The following is a 16,881-nucleotide window of genomic DNA, read 5'->3' as shown; positions in this document are numbered from 1 at the left end:
TATAGATGTTTTATATACTTGTTAAAGTACACATACTTTTCACATATATCCGTTAAACCGGTTGCGTCATTGTTTGACCATAAATAGAAGTATTATTTTTCATATCAGAGACTTTGATTTTTTGAATCCTAACCTTTATTATGGCTGTATCTTCTCCTAGTATGAAAATATCTGCGTCTGGATTCGCTGTTAGCAATAACCGCCTATAATACGTAGATTCTTCACTTTCTGGATTGACAATATCGGCAATACCATTAACGGTAGCGCTCACCTGATTCAATTCACTCTGATTCAAATCTCGCAAAAAATCATTTAATTTTGTAGATTCTGACTGAAAAGATGGACAACCGTCCTCATGTACACTTTTTTTTCGAAGAGTCAAATTTTTAGCAGTGATCCAATCGTGGAATAATAATGCAACGTTTGGATTGCCTGCAACATTACTATAAGTTACAGACTTTTCGAACACTGTGAATATAATATAGTCATTATTATCAGTACTATTATTGTGCTCATGCTTGTGGAAGCTCTCTGTGGATGAAACGAAAATATAATGCATTAATGAAACTGATGGTATATAATCCAATGAGCATGTCGCTACATGAACATATTTGGAGCTTCTTATCAAACGTAACAGGTCCCTTGGTATCTGCCCTTTAAGTTTCATATCAAAGTCTTTGGTAGGCTATTTCCACAAGGTTTTCCTTCCTTTAGTGAATATCCTACAATTTTGACGCATTAGTTATACATTTTTCAAAGCAAACGCTTGTAGCCCTAATTTCGCACTCTGGACCTCGTATTTCCTATACTTCATTTCAAGAAGGAATATCGATTTTAAACTTCTAGACAATATTTATTTATATTTAGGTATCTATCTAGATGCGTGTTAACGTTGGAATTAACTGGACTGTATCTAACTGTGCACTCTCAGATATCTGTCTCGATGCTGATCGTCGATATCAACTTTGATACATTGTATAGATCCACATGATATCCTGTTGACAATTACGCGTATGATTTACTAATACAATTTTTTTTGAATGGGATTATTACTTTAACTTAATTACATTCAGTGAAAAAGAAAAAGCAAACAAAAAAAGACAATGAGATAATGTCTAAGTGAAATGAAACGAATATGGTTATTCAAATCCTGACCTATTGAAACCGAATCAATAAGGGTCATGATCAGGGTGTGGGTAGTTTTTGGGATTTTTCTTTTTTCAGCTCCGAGATTAGGTCTGCCCAGGATAACAAGATTTCTTTACAAAGTGGGTGAAATTCTCCTAAGTTAGGATCATTAACAATTGCTTTCAGTAGCTTGTGTAACTTACTCTCACGGAGGGCATCTAAATCAAAAAAAGTTTTCTTGATATCAGTGTTCTCATAAATTCTATTCAACAATTCATGTGTTTCTTTGATATCATCCTCAGTTGGAGGTGTTTCCCTTTGAATTAGGTTTCTTTGAATTCTACGGCGAAATAGTTGCGAAATCTCTATTCTTCTGGAATAGTCTAGTTTAACTTTCTTCTTATTAACAGTGTTTAATTTCACTTCTGAATTAGCCGTAGGTCTCTTTTTTTTGGCCGCTTTGATGTTCGGTTTCTTTTCTTCCTCGTTAGACAGTGAAGCATCGGCTGGACCATCTTCAAGAGGTGTAGAAGCTTTCTTTTTCTTATTTACTACTTTTGTTCGACCTATAAAGGGATCTTCTCCAGCAACGATTTTACAACCTTCACTCCTCTCAAATGCCTTCAAATCCTTTAATCTGTTTTCTTCCTCAAATTTTTCTTGCAAAAATACGTTGAAATCATCAAAAATTTTCGCTTCCTTGTATGCATTAACAAGTTCCCTTTGATTTGCATTCTTACCATGTTCTGAAATAAAATTTCGAATGGTATCCTGGTCCAGATTTTTTAGTCTGCTTGGTTGCTCCCAGTAATAAGTTGGATCGTTGAAAAAACAAACAGCAACACAATTGGATTTTCTCTTTCTATATACATCGTTTCGAAGCAATCGTTGTGGAAATACTACAGCTGGCCAAGGTGGAAACGAGCCAACTTTGCATAACACTAAATCGCCCGTTCTGATATCTTTTGTCATAAACTTGCAGACCAAACGAGGGATAGCTAATATCACAAAAGAAACAGAAGTCAAAAAATCAAAGGAAAAAAAAGCCAGGGAGGGCAAAGAATGACTGTAGGTCCTAATGGATTGCTTGGGAAATTTTCAATAAAAGCTTATAAGTAATCAGCTCAAAAGTATGCAAACACACAAATCTGAGAGAAAAATAGATATGACCAAATTTCTCTGCAGCGCTTGATGAAATGTTTATTGATGCCTGTGCCCCTTTGATGGGTTTTCTGCAGCAAGAGCAACTTTTGCTTATTTACTATTCATCATTCTAGAAAATCAAAAAAAAAAAAAGAAAACAAAAGAAAATATTACCCGCCAGAACACGTTTCTTATAACGGTCAATTAGGAACATCATAATGCTATGAATAAACGGAAAAGTAGTGTCTTTTCTGTGCTATATCAAATTATGTGATCTGAAAAGAATATGCGGCCATTTATACTATGCCCTCACTGCAAAGTCATTGGACCCTCTCCATCACAGGGTAGCCCAAGGAAGATCATTATTCAAGGCGACCAATGGGGATTTAAAGTTTGAAAAATGTTCCAAATAGTTCATTTCGCTGCGTATTCTGTAAGATGCAACGGTTTTTCTTTTTCTTAGTAGTATTCTTCGAAAAATTACTGTGAAAGAGCATAACTTTCTTGAGCTCTTTGCATTCATACATGTTGTAATATAAGTCAACTATCATCTACTAACTAGTAGTCATACTACTAGTATATTATCATATACGGTGTTAGAAGATGACGCAAATGATGAGAAATATTTATCTAAATTAGTGGAAACTGAAACGCAAGGATTGATAATGTAATAGGATAAATGAATAACAACATATAAAACGATGATAATTGTTGATAATTAGTAGTTTAGTAAGTTGTAATAATTAAGAATAGTCGTTCCTTCTTAATCTATATAAGAGAGGTATATAAAACACACGCTGATTGGTTATATTAAACCAAAAGGTTCAGGCATAAATCAGAGTGTTGATGATAAGAATTTAGTGATAACTCATCTTCTTATATACTAAGTTCTGGACGATTAATAGATCTTTATCTTATTAGTGCAGGAAATTCTATAATTAGAATTTCCCTACTCCATTTAAATTGGTATCACCATAAGAATGTTAGTATTAATTTACTCAACATCATTAGTATCATGTTAAAGAATGTTCGTCATCAACTACAACAATTTATATGAATAAATGTATAGTGGTAATCACTTATTCCAACTGTTGATAATTAGTAGTTTAGTAAGTTGTAATAATTAAGAATAGTCGTTCCTTCTTAATCTATATAAGAGAGGTATATAAAACACACGCTGATTAGTTATATTAAACCAAAAGGTTCAGACATAAATCAGAGTGTTAATGATAAGAATTTGATGATAACTCATCTTCTTATATAATAAGTTCTGATCAATTAATAGATCTTTATCTCATTACTGCAGTAAATTCTATTATTAGAATTTTTCTACTTCAATTTATACGAAGACGTATAGTTGCAATAACTTAATCCAATTTATACGAATAGGTGTATAGTAGTAATCACTTATTCCAACACCAACAATAATAATGTTTATAGAATTGTGTAGAATTGCAGATTCCCTTTTATGGATTCCTAATCTGTTACGTTCAATCAAACCGTAATTTAATTGGTCTCTTGGCCCAGTTGGTTAAGGCACCGTGCTAATAACGCGGGGATCAGCGGTTCGATCCCGCTAGAGACCATTTTTTAGCTGCAGTCATTTACTAATAGGAATGATTTGGATTGATTGATTGAATTCAATATAGTATCGATTTAATCAACACTTTCTAGTAGCCAAATCTAAGCTAGAAGATGAGAGACTCCATTTCCCGGAATGAGAAATACTATACAATAGAAAATTTTATATTATTATGAATGTTTTTTAACGAAGTTCTTCGGGCTCCGTGTAGGAATTATAGGTTGTAAGTTGCTTCAGTGGTGCAGTATCGTCGGCCATTTTATCCTCTTTAGAACTTCTTTTCAATTTATTACCGATAAACCTCCCAGTATGTTTTATCAGAACTTTGATCAACACTTTCTTCAAGGCAAGCAACAGATCCGTAACTCTCAAAGTTTGGTTGGCTAATCTTAAAGTCGGGAAATTGAACACAAAGTTAGTCACATTAGCCAACCTCATCTTGCCTTTGCCCTTATAGCTGATGCAAAGTTTGAAGCTGTTCAATTTCATATCTTCAACGATCATATAATCACTTGATCTTTTCAGCATCTCATTAAAATCTGGACTTATATCTTCTGAAAACTCAAATTTTCCTTCTTCTGATTCAGATGATATCATATCAAAAATACTGGAAGCTCCATCGTCATCATTTCCATTCCCATCATACATTAACTCCTTTAATGACAACCATTCAAATAACCTATTTAGTCTTTCCTCTTCTAATTTCACCGTTAACCCCGACAATGTAGTCTCAACATTCTTAATAACTTTGATACCACCTACAGGTTTATCAACATCCCAACTTATTTGCACCAATGGATCTTCACTTACCATATTAACTGTATTACTTCCACTGGGTATCAAAGGCCCCAATAAACAATGGTAGTTAATATTCTTCCCCAAATCGAACATTTGCATCATTTTAACAGTTACAATGTTCTTTCTTAGTCCCATTGCATATTGTACCCTGTTAAAGTTTAACTTTGCAACGGCAATGTCCAAAAATGGTTTGTCATTCTCCTCTAGTAAATGTAAGATAGTTTCATTAACTTTGATACTCCACACTAGTGTTCGATTGATGTAATTGTTCCCATTTGAAGTAAAGATTTTCATTAGAATATATAACCTTAACAATTGATGCATCCGTTCGTTGTGAATATTTGATAAGTCAAGCTTGCTGACTTCGTCTAGTAAACCTCTTTTAAATAAGAGCTCCTTTTCAACCACAGCCAGTATTTGTTCGCTGTTGTGCAAATCACGTATTAACTTCTTAGTTTGAGCCGTGTCATAGATGTCATAACCAATTATCAGCTTTTCAATATACTTTTTCAGTTCTTCATCTTCGGGTTCAACATACAGAAACAATTTAAGGACCATCTTTGTAAAAGTTAGATACTCTTGGGAATTAAGTTCTACATTAATTTGAGGAACGTATCCACATATATTGTCTTCTATTTTATCTTTTAAAGAGTCATACCTTGCAGAAAATTGTGACAACTTCTGATGATGCAATAGAACAGAAATATTTTTAACCACTGCTTTCTTTGCTAAAGCAGAAGGCTCAAATCCTAATTCTAAACCCAGCCATGGTGGCCACTGCTCTCCTTTATGTTGGCCATAAGAGCTGGAGCCAAAGTAGAGTTCAAAGAACTCTTTGTAATCCTTCTTGTTAAATAGAAAAGCGTTAGCATTTTCAAATAAAATACCATATCTTCTCAAAAATATATCTTTCATGTACGTGTTACTAGTTGTATTTGCATCGAACTCTAATGTCTTCAACATGAGAAAGGGCGAAGAAACTAAGACACAAACTTCAGGGTTTTCAAGAGATGTCAGCTGAATCTGTGGAGTTATAAACTGAACAAAAAACTCGTGATGTATCTTGTGTTCGATTTCACAAGATAATTGTGTTATGTTCTTTTCAAAGATCTTCAAAAGATTTTCAGTGGAGAACTCTGTGTCATCGCAACTACTAAATTGTTTACCAATGTTTTTTTTACCCCCTCCTTCTGGTATTGCTTCTAAGCTCGTTGTATCCTCAGTCATTTCTCTTTGTTTTATTGCATCCTCGAATTCTCTTAGACCCTTACCGCTTGCTAGGGACGCAAATTCGTTGGACAGATTGGCATAGTAGAGAAATTTGAAAATGGCACTTCTTGCATCCTCATTCCATTTTAACAGTACGTTAAAAATGAAAAACCTATTTTCAAATTGTTTCATGGTCCTTTTGGTGCTTTTCAAAAGATTTAAAGAATCGAAATGGAAAGGGTGCTCCGTTTGTTCGGTTTCGTGTTGCTCAAATATTTTCTGAAAATCCTCAAGTAGTAATTCTGTGTTCTTTACACTGAAGTTTGCTTTTGAGAGTAACTCTTTTAGACTCTCTTCTGAAAAATCCGTCGTTCCACTTTTTTCTATATCTTCCTTCAGTCGTTCTCGAAACTTCTTCAAAACCGTAACTCGTTTCTCAACCAAGTCAGTACGTAGAGAAACATTATGACCTAGTGTACATTCATGGGACACACGATTATCAAATGGCATTATTGGCTTGCAAGTTTTAGGATCTACCTGATACTTGTCGCCATAACTAGCTCTCTTTTGATAGGCGAACTGAGGAGAGAAAGCAAACGGCATAATCTTGATCTTTGGAAGATAATTCTCAGGGTTGATGAAAAACGCATCCTGAAAATCTGTTATATCAAGCCACGACATATCATTATCAAAAATATCATATTCGGAATCTTCTCTCTCTTCAACATAGTTTAATTTCCTGAACTCCCCACTCACAGTCCGAATATCTACATCTTGGCAGACAACATCGCCAGCTAAGAACTTCAATTTCATAACTCTCCTTCTAACATTCAAACCGGCTTGATATTCCGTCAAGACTTCCTTCCTTTGGTGCAGATCCATAACAAAATGAGAGGATTTAGCCTTTAAACCGACGAACTCTGCAGTTTCTAGGTAGTTCTTGCGCAAAATTTGGTTGGCATCAGCATTATGGTACATATAGTTAATGAATAATGGTGAGACATCAGCATGATAAGAGATGGTATATAGATGTTCACCGAATTTAGGGCTGATACTCTGAAGACCAAATAAGGGCCCTCTCCTAACGGGAAAGTTCCCTGAAAAAGATTTCCACCAGATAAAGAATGCTTTGAATCCATTGGGACTTAGTTGCATGGCATTATATGCAGAGTTCGAATTAGATGATAGTCCGAAAGACATATGAATAAAGTCACTTCGAAAGCCGGTATATGAATCATGCTTTGAGCGGTCTTGGACATATATTGGATTGCATAGACGAGTCAAATAATGTTTTTTCGACTCAAAGGTTCTTTCATTTAAACTAGGCCCTAACCTTTCAAAAAGGATACCCATATCCAGTGTCATTCCCCCAGATAGTTTAATTCCTGTTTTCTCAATGAACGATTTTCTCATTGTTTCCTTGTCTGCCTTTTCGTTTTTACTCGATGTAGTGTTTAATAAATAGTAAAATGAAGCATACCTTTGCAAGTTGGTATCATCTTGGTTTGGGATAAACATTGTACTAGTGCTAGGTCTAGACCATACAAGCAGTGGTTTTGCGAAATAATTGGGAATGCTGAAGTGTATCTTGTCTGCACTACAAGATAAGAATCTTTTTGGGTCATTGCCCTCGTTACATCTCAAATTAACATCACCATCAAATCCAACTATGAACCCAGCTGACTCACCACCAAGCATGTATGGACTTTTTGCGCCTTTCAGGGAAATTTCAAATTTTCCCTTCTCTTTCCAAACTATGTTGATCTTTCCGTGGAAAAGGTATCTTGTTTTATCCCAAAATCCTAATTTAATAGAAGGATCTAAAGGCGGTTTGGAAAAATTATCTAAACACTGCATGGTTTGTTGAATAGCTGGTTGATAAGAACCACCCCAAGTTACTCGTGTTGTATGTTTAGAGTTTATTTCAAAATTTAGGTCTGTAAATATTTTGGCGCTAGTCATGGTTCTTGGTACAAATAAGGAGTAATATTTATCTGTGTTTTCAACAGTTACTGACGGAATCAAAGGTACAAATAGAGTTCTCAGCTCCTTTTCGGATTGGAGCATATCCTCCGTAATCATAAGATCACCATAAATTCTTGTAGCAATTGTTTCCTTACTTTGTGTAGAGCTTAGTGGAGGTATGCAAACAAAAGGAAGGGGATAATCTCTCAAATGCCATCTTACTTCACTGAATTTAGCGTCCAAATGCATCGGTATCATAATTGAATATTCAGTATTTTTCGGAACGCCTTTTCCAACATCATGGATAAAGCTTGGGATATTCTTTATACCACAGAAAGGTTTTACCATATCGATATCAATATTCTCAATAATGAGATTCATCAAGAAAGGATTTGTTGAGAAAGGCAGAACTTTTTTGTTGATGTCTTTTGGTAGTTTATTATAGTCAATGAATCCCCATAGGAAAGAAAAGTTTTTCTCAAACTCACGACGTTCTTTAACTTTATATTCCTTCACCCTTCTGATCCATGAGTCAGAGAAATTCTCTAGTAATGTGTTGTAAGCGTTCTCGATCTCAGGAGAAATAAACTGGGGTAGTTGAGACTGGAAGTTACCTTTTTTATCAATATTGAAAGGTGTCGCAGTAAGAGGAATTTCGGAATCCGTAGCAGATTTACGTAAATTTTTTTTTCCATTATTTGCCCACAATCCTGTACGGTGCTTTAATATCACATTATCAATGGTCTCAAAATCATCTTTCACTTCTTTAACATTTTTTTGACCTTTGATCAAGCTGTCAGAAACGTGTTCATTAAATTCTTGTATCTTGGCTATTCTCTCTCGTTGTTCTTGTAGAGCGATCTGAAAAATAGTATTCAATTCTGCCTCTAGTGGGTCATCAGAAATACTAAATAACCACCTTTTAGATTTCAGTTTAATCTTTGGCAGCGATAAAGGAGTCTCCACCTTATGAGGAAAAATTATCAAATCACTCTTTGAGGTTCGCAGCGAATGTAACATTTGTTTAACGCTTTTATATAAGGTTGGAATACTGTCTATTATTTTAAACATTTCGAAGTGATGCGGTATGGAAAAGTGCCATGACTCATTCTCTAAGGTCACGGCCGGTTGTGATTCTTCCCAATGTTTTATAGAGTGTAGGTTTTCCGTTTGTTTTTTTAATGAATCAATGTTAACCATCACTTTGAACCTATCAATACAGGCCATTCTCTCCCAAAAATTTGGCTGTGTTGGAGACTCAACCATCATTCTGAAGTACTGACCGGTTATTGAAATTACATTAAAATTTTTCATATTAATAAATGTCGAAGTCGGTTCGAACTTAGTTCTCAGGCCGTTAGGCAGTACAATTATCTGACTCATATATTCCGAAGAAAAATTTACTTCGACTAACTCTTTTAGTTGGCCCCACTTTATACTTTTCAGACACGATTTTCTTTTCGATTCCGACAGTGCAATAAAATACTGTTTGGTTCTAGACTGTCGCATCTTTTGATGAATACAGTGTCCAAATATTTGGTTTAGAGTGTGTATCCCTGAGACGGCCAAAAAAATGGTCATAAGTGACATCACTGATGTTCCTCTTGAATGATTTATCTGTAAAATTATCTTGGAATCACTTTCATTGCTACTAAAGGGTTCTGAATCTGGGAATAATTTAATGGATAAATTAGAAACTTTCGAAACCGCTTTAGTAGACAAAATCTCACTTAGTTCAGATGTTTCCCCAATAATCGACGTAGTTACATCGTTTATTAGTAAATTTATACTCCAAATGTGACTTACTTCTGTTGCATCACTACTTGATATGTCATCTAAATCCGCAATGCTACGCTTGTGGTTATAATTTTGTGCGCTGACTTTATTAAAACCTTTGAGCTGACCAGATTTAACCATAGCGGCATGGTTCGAACCAATTTTATTATGCCACTGTGTTTTATCGCCAAAGAAAGCAATTTGAAATTTTTCAACTGTATTGCAGTATTTTCTCAGTTTTCCATCAACTAAGTCTTTTGAACTTTGAGAATCAACTGAAGAAAAAACATCTCTTGGCATGAAAACAGATCGTGCACCCAAGGTGGATGATATATCTCTGATATTAATTTTAATATAATCAAAAAAATCAGGTAGTTGCTGGAACAAAAAGTCGCTGGGTAAAATATCTTTCTGTTTCAGACATTTGGCCATATTAGAACATTCAACTTTCATATTTTGTAGATTAGATGCAAATTTTTCATAAAACTCTTTGAAATAGTTTTCCTCCACATTGGCCAGCTGACTGTCCAAATTATGTACTAATTCGCTTAACATAACCATTGTTGGTAGTTCAGATAGGTCTAACACTAAGGTATCGATATCAACATCTGCAGAACATAAGATATCTGGTAAAAGGTGAAGATTTTCTTCTATGGCGATACTATCTACTCTCAGTATTGTATGGTCATATTTTTGATGCTTTATAATGTGTTGTAATTTCATATCTAGCAATTCAACATTCCAATCACTTTCATAAAAAATTTGTTCTGTTCGTTGTTTCTCTTCCATAAGATGGTTACCCAAAGTATACCTTTTAGAGCGGTGACTTATCATAAAGACGGAAAACCTGCCTATGATTAAATTATCCTTATCATTAATAACAAACTTAGGATCATCTAGCGTGAATTTCATATTAATTAAGGGTAAAAAGCACTTGAAATAGTCAAACAAAACTCTTCGTCTTGTCAAGAATTTTACGTGCGAATTTTCTTTTAATACTTTGTTTTTAGGGCAGGAGGATGTGAAAACTTTGATATTTGAGAGGAAGCATTTGATGAATGAAATATTGACTGGATCCATGTCAATAGTTAACGAAGATATATTTCCCTTAATGTTGAAGATAGCGTTCTCGAGTTTCATTGCCTCTAAATTATCAGAGTAATGAAATTTCTGAGAGAACAAATTAGTTTCACCAAAAATCGAAACATTTGGAATTTCAATTATTTTCAACTGCTTGGTGTATTTTTGATGCTTTCGATTTAAATTCAAGTATATATTAAACCTTGCCATAATAATGCTGAACTTGAATGGAGAATCGCGCTCCTCAAAAATTAATGTATAACCTGGCATCTCATTTCTAAACCTAATTGTATTGAAGTTTATATTGGAAACCAAAATATTATAACTGACGTACTTGTTCATTCCAATTAGTTCTGGGTGATTAGTTAGGGGAAAATCCTTGATTTGAAGTTTATCAACGGTGATATTCAATTCTTTTAAGGGCTTTATCCGGTCTACAAATTTCCCCATTGTATGTATGAGTGTGCATTTCATTTTAGCAATATCTTTATCCTGTAGTTCTTGGTTAGCCTTTGTGGTATCCATTACTCTTTGCAAAAGTTTCTTATTGGACATTATATCGATGTTCTCCTTGTTGAGAAATAGATTCAGTAAGTTCATAGGCACATTCAAGTCCCCCAGTTTTAAGTCTAGGTCAAATTGAAGATCGTCCTTCAAGGAATTCAAAATATCACCAATTAGTAGATTTGTATTCACTATAAAAATAGCATCAGCGATGATAATTTGATCATTCCAAAGAAGTTTTCTTAAAAAGGAGTCAAACCTCAATGACTTAGCTCTTTTAGATTTGTTGATCGAAACAAAAAACCCAAATTTCTCAATCGTGATATCATTGTTAACTATTTCTGTATCTTCTAGGATGATGGCGATACCATTGAGCCAATACTGAATAAACGAAGGAATCCTAGAAGTGAAAAAGTAACCAAAGTTTCTGGAGGTCTCTGGGAGTGCTCCTTCTTTATCATTTGGTAACTCTTCGTTAAAATCATTAGTATGTATTGTTTGGCTGGAAACAATCCGCAGGCCCTTGATAAGAAGCTTTCTTTCACGAAGAGCAAAACGGACGGATTTTATTTTGATTGAGCCGTCTTCTAAGGAAAAACCGCAAATTTCCAATTTAAACAAATTAATCCATGTTATGTTTACTCCCCAAACTTTCCTTATTAAAATTTTACAGCTCCATAAGAGAGTTACTGCAAAGATAAGCCACTTGCAAAGAAAAATATTAATCCCAAACATTATCTATACAATATGGTATGGACCCATGCAAAGGGTTTTCACTATAATGATCTTTTTTTTTGATTTGAATTCAAAGCGGTTTGTTTTTACTATCCTTAGTTGTATTCACCGTTTCCTGCCTCATAAATGTGGTAGACCATTTTATAAGGGATTTACATTTTTATATTGCTTTAAATGGCTTCATTGTTTTAACTTTAACACCACGAAGACCCTTTTTCACGCCTCCCTTATTTCCGTTTTTATTTCCGCAGGATGTAAAATACTTGCTACGTGCAGTGTGATATTTTTGATTGTCGATGTAGTTTATAGCATGAACTACAAACCACAATGAAGAGAACGCAAGCAGATCGAATTGGGTAGTTGCAGAAGAGTTCCATCAATTTAAAGTGCTCAAATGTGGCTCTGACTTTTCAAATCTTTCTTGTTTGAATTTTTTGAGCTTCGTTAACAGCATTAAATTCAGAGTATACCCAACACAAGCTTGCTTGCTAGCTTGTTCTGTCGTAGTAGCATGCCATTAAACTTCAAAAACTTATGCTACGGTAGATAATAGCTGAAAGACTAGTAATCTAGTAAATATCCTAAAAACCTTCTTATCTTGTACCGAGGGTATTAAAAATGAAAGCGGCTATTTTTCTTGACTATTTTTTTATTTTCCCCGAGGGTTATAAAATATAAAATAAGTAATCGATTATTATTTGTAAATTTGAACATTGAGCTTATGATTTTTTCTTTGTCTCTTTACGTACAAAAAGTTGCCTTTGCTTAAATGGGAGATTTGGTTAATTACTTCTATAAATGATTACATACAGTGTTATCGTAAGCGAGGTTATCATAACAAAAGGCGACCCGGCTTGACATATCTTGAATGTTATTATTCTACTTTCCCACATGTTTTTTACACAGGAAAAATACCAGGCTAGCATTTGTTTACATAATAAATCTTTTCTAATCATCAACTCCGATCAATTTAAATCAATACATATATATATATATACAGATAAAGACGTAGAATACGGAAAGTGCAAAGGCATATAGATGATGGAGCATGTAGATTCTGAATTTGCACCTATAAGGAAATCAGAAAAGGTTGTGGACAGTGACAAGATCGTAAGAGCCATAAATGATGACCTGGAGCAAAGAAACATTACAATACTGCAAAATTTGAATCTTCTTCCGATTAAAAAGAACGCGGGCAGCTCAAAAGTTTCTAAGCCAAACCCAGTGAAGGGGCAGGCAGACTACACTTTTTACCAAAACTTCAAATCAATGGCTTTGCAGGAATTAAACGAAAATTACTCCTCAGTAAGCTATGTTCCGGGCATGAATAATTTTTTTACCAACGAGCTTGTAAATATGAAGGATTATGTTGTTTTCTTCAATAAAGTTCAACATATACATCAATATGGCGGCATCGATCGTGAAGTTTCTGAAAGACTAACATTAGTCAAATCTAATGTCGTGATTATTGAAATGAACGACTACTTAACGAAAGAGGACTTTCCCTTGAACAAAATAAAAGAACACGCTAAAGCAAGAAAAAATTTTCAATATAAAATAAATTCCGATTCTGAAGTCGATCAAAACGCCTTAGATAGCACGTCTGATCTGATGATGATGGTTATGAAGAAAATAGGTCATGATATGGGTATCAACCACATTGTTTACTTTAAACTGGAACAATTAGATGAATTATCTCCTTCAACAGTAATAATTCCTTCGAGGCTTACGGAATTAGTTGAAGTTTTATCTTTCCTTGAGAAAAAAAATGAAATTGCGTTCAAGTTTTTAGTTTATTCAGATAACATTAGTATTTCATCTCTGTTATCGGAAACTTTTAGAAAAGGACTCAACACAGAGCTCAGTGTATTTGAAATGCCGACACTAACATGTACCCGAGTACAAGAACATTTGAGAAAAATGATAAAATTCACCTTTGACCCCGGAAATAAGTTACTGCAGTTATACAATTTGTTCGTTACACGTCAGTTAAATGATAAACAATCAAACTTGACTAAATTTTTTGAATTTTTGAGATTCTTCCCGCATCCCTTTACCTATTTGTTTAATGCTTACACTGAGATATTAGTGCAAAGTTCAACCTTTGATGGTTTATTGTACAGGATTACTAACAAGTTGACAATCAATAACTACCCACACCGGACCTATAACTTTAAGAGAAACCAGCGCCTCCCACACAAGGTAACTCGAGAAGTGCGTGATATATAAAATAATCAAGATCCTCCGGAAGGTCCGAAGACTTGAAACACATGAGAGTTTGTTCCGTTTACCTATGTTGACGGCATTTATACCGACGCCATAGTTCATGCAAAGTTTTAAAGGATTATCTTCAACGAGTATGGGATGTCTGGATGTTAGACGTTTCATAGTATCTAATTTGAAACAGTTAATTTAGCACTGCATCATTTTATTAAAACTTGAATTTTGGTTTTTAATGCATTTAGAGAACCTCGGGCAGCCTTTTATATTTATACCAGAGACTATATTATAATCTGGGTTTCGTTTTTCTCTTTCAATTGTTCCTAAACTTGGCAAAGTATGACTTTCGTACGTCACATTAATTTTTTTGCAGACTATCTGAAGTGACATAGAAGTTTAAAACAATAATTAAAAAAGCTCGGAAATGGCAAATACAAACAAGACTTTACATGAACTGTCGTCAAAAAATTTCAGCAGAACACCCAATGGACTGATATTTACGAATGATTTAAAGACAGTATACTCCATCTTCCTCATATGTTTGGATCTAAAAGAAAAGAAACACAATAGTGATACTAAATCGTTCTTATTAACACCGTTCATCAAACATTTCGAATTTACCTTCACATACCAAGAAGCTATCAAAGCAATGGGGCAATTAGAACTCAAAGTGGATATGAATACAACTTGCATTAATGTTTCATACAACATTAAACGTAGTTTAGCTCGGCATCTCCTTACGTTATTTATGTCTTCTAAGCTGCTACATACACCTCAAGACAGGACTCGTAGTGAGCCGAAGGAAAAAGTTCTTTTCCAACCCACACCTAAGGGGGTCGCTGTTTTACAAAAGTATGTTAGGGATATTGGGCTGAAGAAAATTCCTGATGTTCTTTTATCTTCGTTTAACTCTATGGAACTTTTTACTTTTGAGAGAAGCTCTGTTACGGATTCAATCATCCATAGTGATTATCTGATCCATATTCTTTTCATCAAAATGATGGGTTCTAAGCCCAATGTTTGGTCTCCAACAAATGCTAATGATCCATTACCTTGTTTGTCTTCATTACTGGAATATACCAATAATGATGATACATTTACCTTTGAAAAACCTAAACCAGAGCAAGGATGGCAAGTTCAGATGAAAAACATAGATGTCAATGACTTGGAAAGGGTTTCGCCCTTAGCACACCGGTTCTTTACAAATCCAGATTCCGAGTCACACACGCAATATTATGTTTCTAATACAGGAATACGGCTATTTGAAGACAAAGCATTTGGTACTTCCAAAAAAATAACAATTAAGTACACTTTTACAACAAAGGCCATATGGCAGTGGATAATGGACTGTACCGATATTATGCATGTTAAAGAAGCGGTCTCCTTGGCAGCATTGTTTCTGAAAACGGGGCTGATTGTTCCAGTCCTTTTACAACCATCACGTACTGATAAAAAAAAATTTCAAATCAGCAGATCCTCATTTTTCACCCTGTCTAAGCGTGGTTGGGATTTGGTTTCCTGGACAGGTTGTAAGATTAACAATGTCCGAGCACCAAATGGTAATATCATAGACCTAGATTTCGCACTGCCAGGGCATGTAACTGTTCGTGATGAAAAAAGGGCACTTAACGAAAACGAAGGTTTTCCTCAAGACATACTCATCTCTTCAAATAATCTAAATAGGCTGGACTATGTGCTAAATGATCCAGGTATGAGATATTTATTCAGACGTCATTTAGAAAGGGAATTTTGTGTAGAAAATTTGGATGTGTTCATCGAAATCAAGAGGTTCTTGAAAAAAATGACAATTCTAAAGAAATTGATAGATTCTAAGCATGGTAACAAAAAACCTAATATTGGTGCTTCAAAAAATAATATTGTAAGAACAATTGATTCAGCTTTGATGAAACAGGCCAACGAGTGTCTTGAAATGGCATACCATATTTACTCGGCCTATATCATGATAGGGTCGCCCTATCAATTAAATATTCATCATAACTTGCGTCAGAGTATTTCCAATATTATGTTACATCCTCATTCCCCACTATCGGAACAGTTTCCTTTTATCCTGGATGATCCAATGCTTGATTCTGCTAAGTCAAACACTTCTTCATTGAGTTCAAGCGATGAAAACACGTTGGGTGAACTTTCTGAAATAATGCTAAAACCTTCGAGCACTTTGTCAAATGAGGACTGTCTATTTCATAAGGAGACACTCAAACAACAATCAAGAGAATACAAACCTTCCCCACTAACTTTAGTAGAATTAAATTCTACAACTGCAGCGGTAGAACATCCTCATACGATTGTGCAATATAGTAATGACAATCACCAGAATAATAACAAATCAGATGACTCGTTATCAGCAACTTTGAAGGTCCTTAGGAAATTATACCCCCTTTTCGAGATCGTCAGTAATGAAATGTATAAGCTCATGAACAACGATTCCTTTCAAAAGTTTACTAAGTCAAACGTATACAAAGATGCTAGCGCCTTAATAGAAATCCAAGAAAAATGCTAGTTTAATGAAAAGATTTTTTGCCATTTTTTAACTACAAATGCGGGACTTTTATTTGTATCACTTTTCCAACATAATATGATCTCAATACTCCTGTGCACTGTAAATGTGTATAAAGTAAGTGAAAGTGTAAATTGCTAAACTCATAGAAACCACCAGCATTAAGATTAAATAAGAAATCATTGGTAATATTGTAGTTAAGTATATTTATTAGGCAAAAATT

The 16,881-nt window shown here is 34.5% G+C and overlaps 5 protein-coding genes and 1 non-coding gene across 6 annotated transcripts; 3 read left to right on the top strand and 3 right to left on the bottom strand.

The window, feature by feature from the left end:
* Positions 1 to 52: 52 nt before the first annotated feature.
* SMKI12G5010 (pyridoxal 5'-phosphate synthase) lies at positions 53 to 667 on the bottom strand (the record flags this gene model as incomplete). The annotated part of the gene is made up of 1 exon (XM_056224561.1): positions 53 to 667. The coding sequence occupies one exon, from the start codon at positions 665 to 667 to the stop codon at positions 53 to 55; it is 615 nt and encodes a 204-aa protein (XP_056078468.1).
* Positions 668 to 1,185: 518 nt separating this feature from the next.
* PDP3 (Pdp3p) lies at positions 1,186 to 2,100 on the bottom strand (the record flags this gene model as incomplete). Its single annotated transcript, XM_056224560.1, has 1 exon — positions 1,186 to 2,100. The coding sequence occupies one exon, from the start codon at positions 2,098 to 2,100 to the stop codon at positions 1,186 to 1,188; it is 915 nt and encodes a 304-aa protein (XP_056078467.1).
* A 1,683-nt stretch (positions 2,101 to 3,783) lies between these two features.
* Smki_12.trna21I lies at positions 3,784 to 3,857 on the top strand. The gene has a single exon. It is a non-coding gene; the product is annotated as a tRNA-Ile (tRNA).
* A 179-nt stretch (positions 3,858 to 4,036) lies between these two features.
* FMP27 (Fmp27p) lies at positions 4,037 to 11,920 on the bottom strand (the record flags this gene model as incomplete). Its single annotated transcript, XM_056224559.1, has 1 exon — positions 4,037 to 11,920. The coding sequence occupies one exon, from the start codon at positions 11,918 to 11,920 to the stop codon at positions 4,037 to 4,039; it is 7,884 nt and encodes a 2,627-aa protein (XP_056078466.1).
* Positions 11,921 to 12,961: 1,041 nt separating this feature from the next.
* RIF2 (Rif2p) lies at positions 12,962 to 14,149 on the top strand (the record flags this gene model as incomplete). Its single annotated transcript, XM_056224558.1, has 1 exon — positions 12,962 to 14,149. The coding sequence occupies one exon, from the start codon at positions 12,962 to 12,964 to the stop codon at positions 14,147 to 14,149; it is 1,188 nt and encodes a 395-aa protein (XP_056078465.1).
* A 415-nt stretch (positions 14,150 to 14,564) lies between these two features.
* Positions 14,565 to 16,661, top strand: SST2 (GTPase-activating protein SST2; the record flags this gene model as incomplete). The annotated part of the gene is made up of 1 exon (XM_056224557.1): positions 14,565 to 16,661. One exon carries the CDS (start codon positions 14,565 to 14,567, stop codon positions 16,659 to 16,661), a length of 2,097 nt encoding a protein of 698 aa, XP_056078464.1.
* Between the last annotated feature and the right edge of the window lie 220 nt (positions 16,662 to 16,881).

The sequence above is a fragment of the Saccharomyces mikatae genome, assembly GCF_947241705.1.
Source record: "Saccharomyces mikatae IFO 1815 strain IFO1815 genome assembly, chromosome: 12".
NCBI lineage: Eukaryota > Fungi > Ascomycota > Saccharomycetes > Saccharomycetales > Saccharomycetaceae > Saccharomyces > Saccharomyces mikatae.
This window is presented reverse-complemented; position numbering and strand designations above follow the sequence as displayed.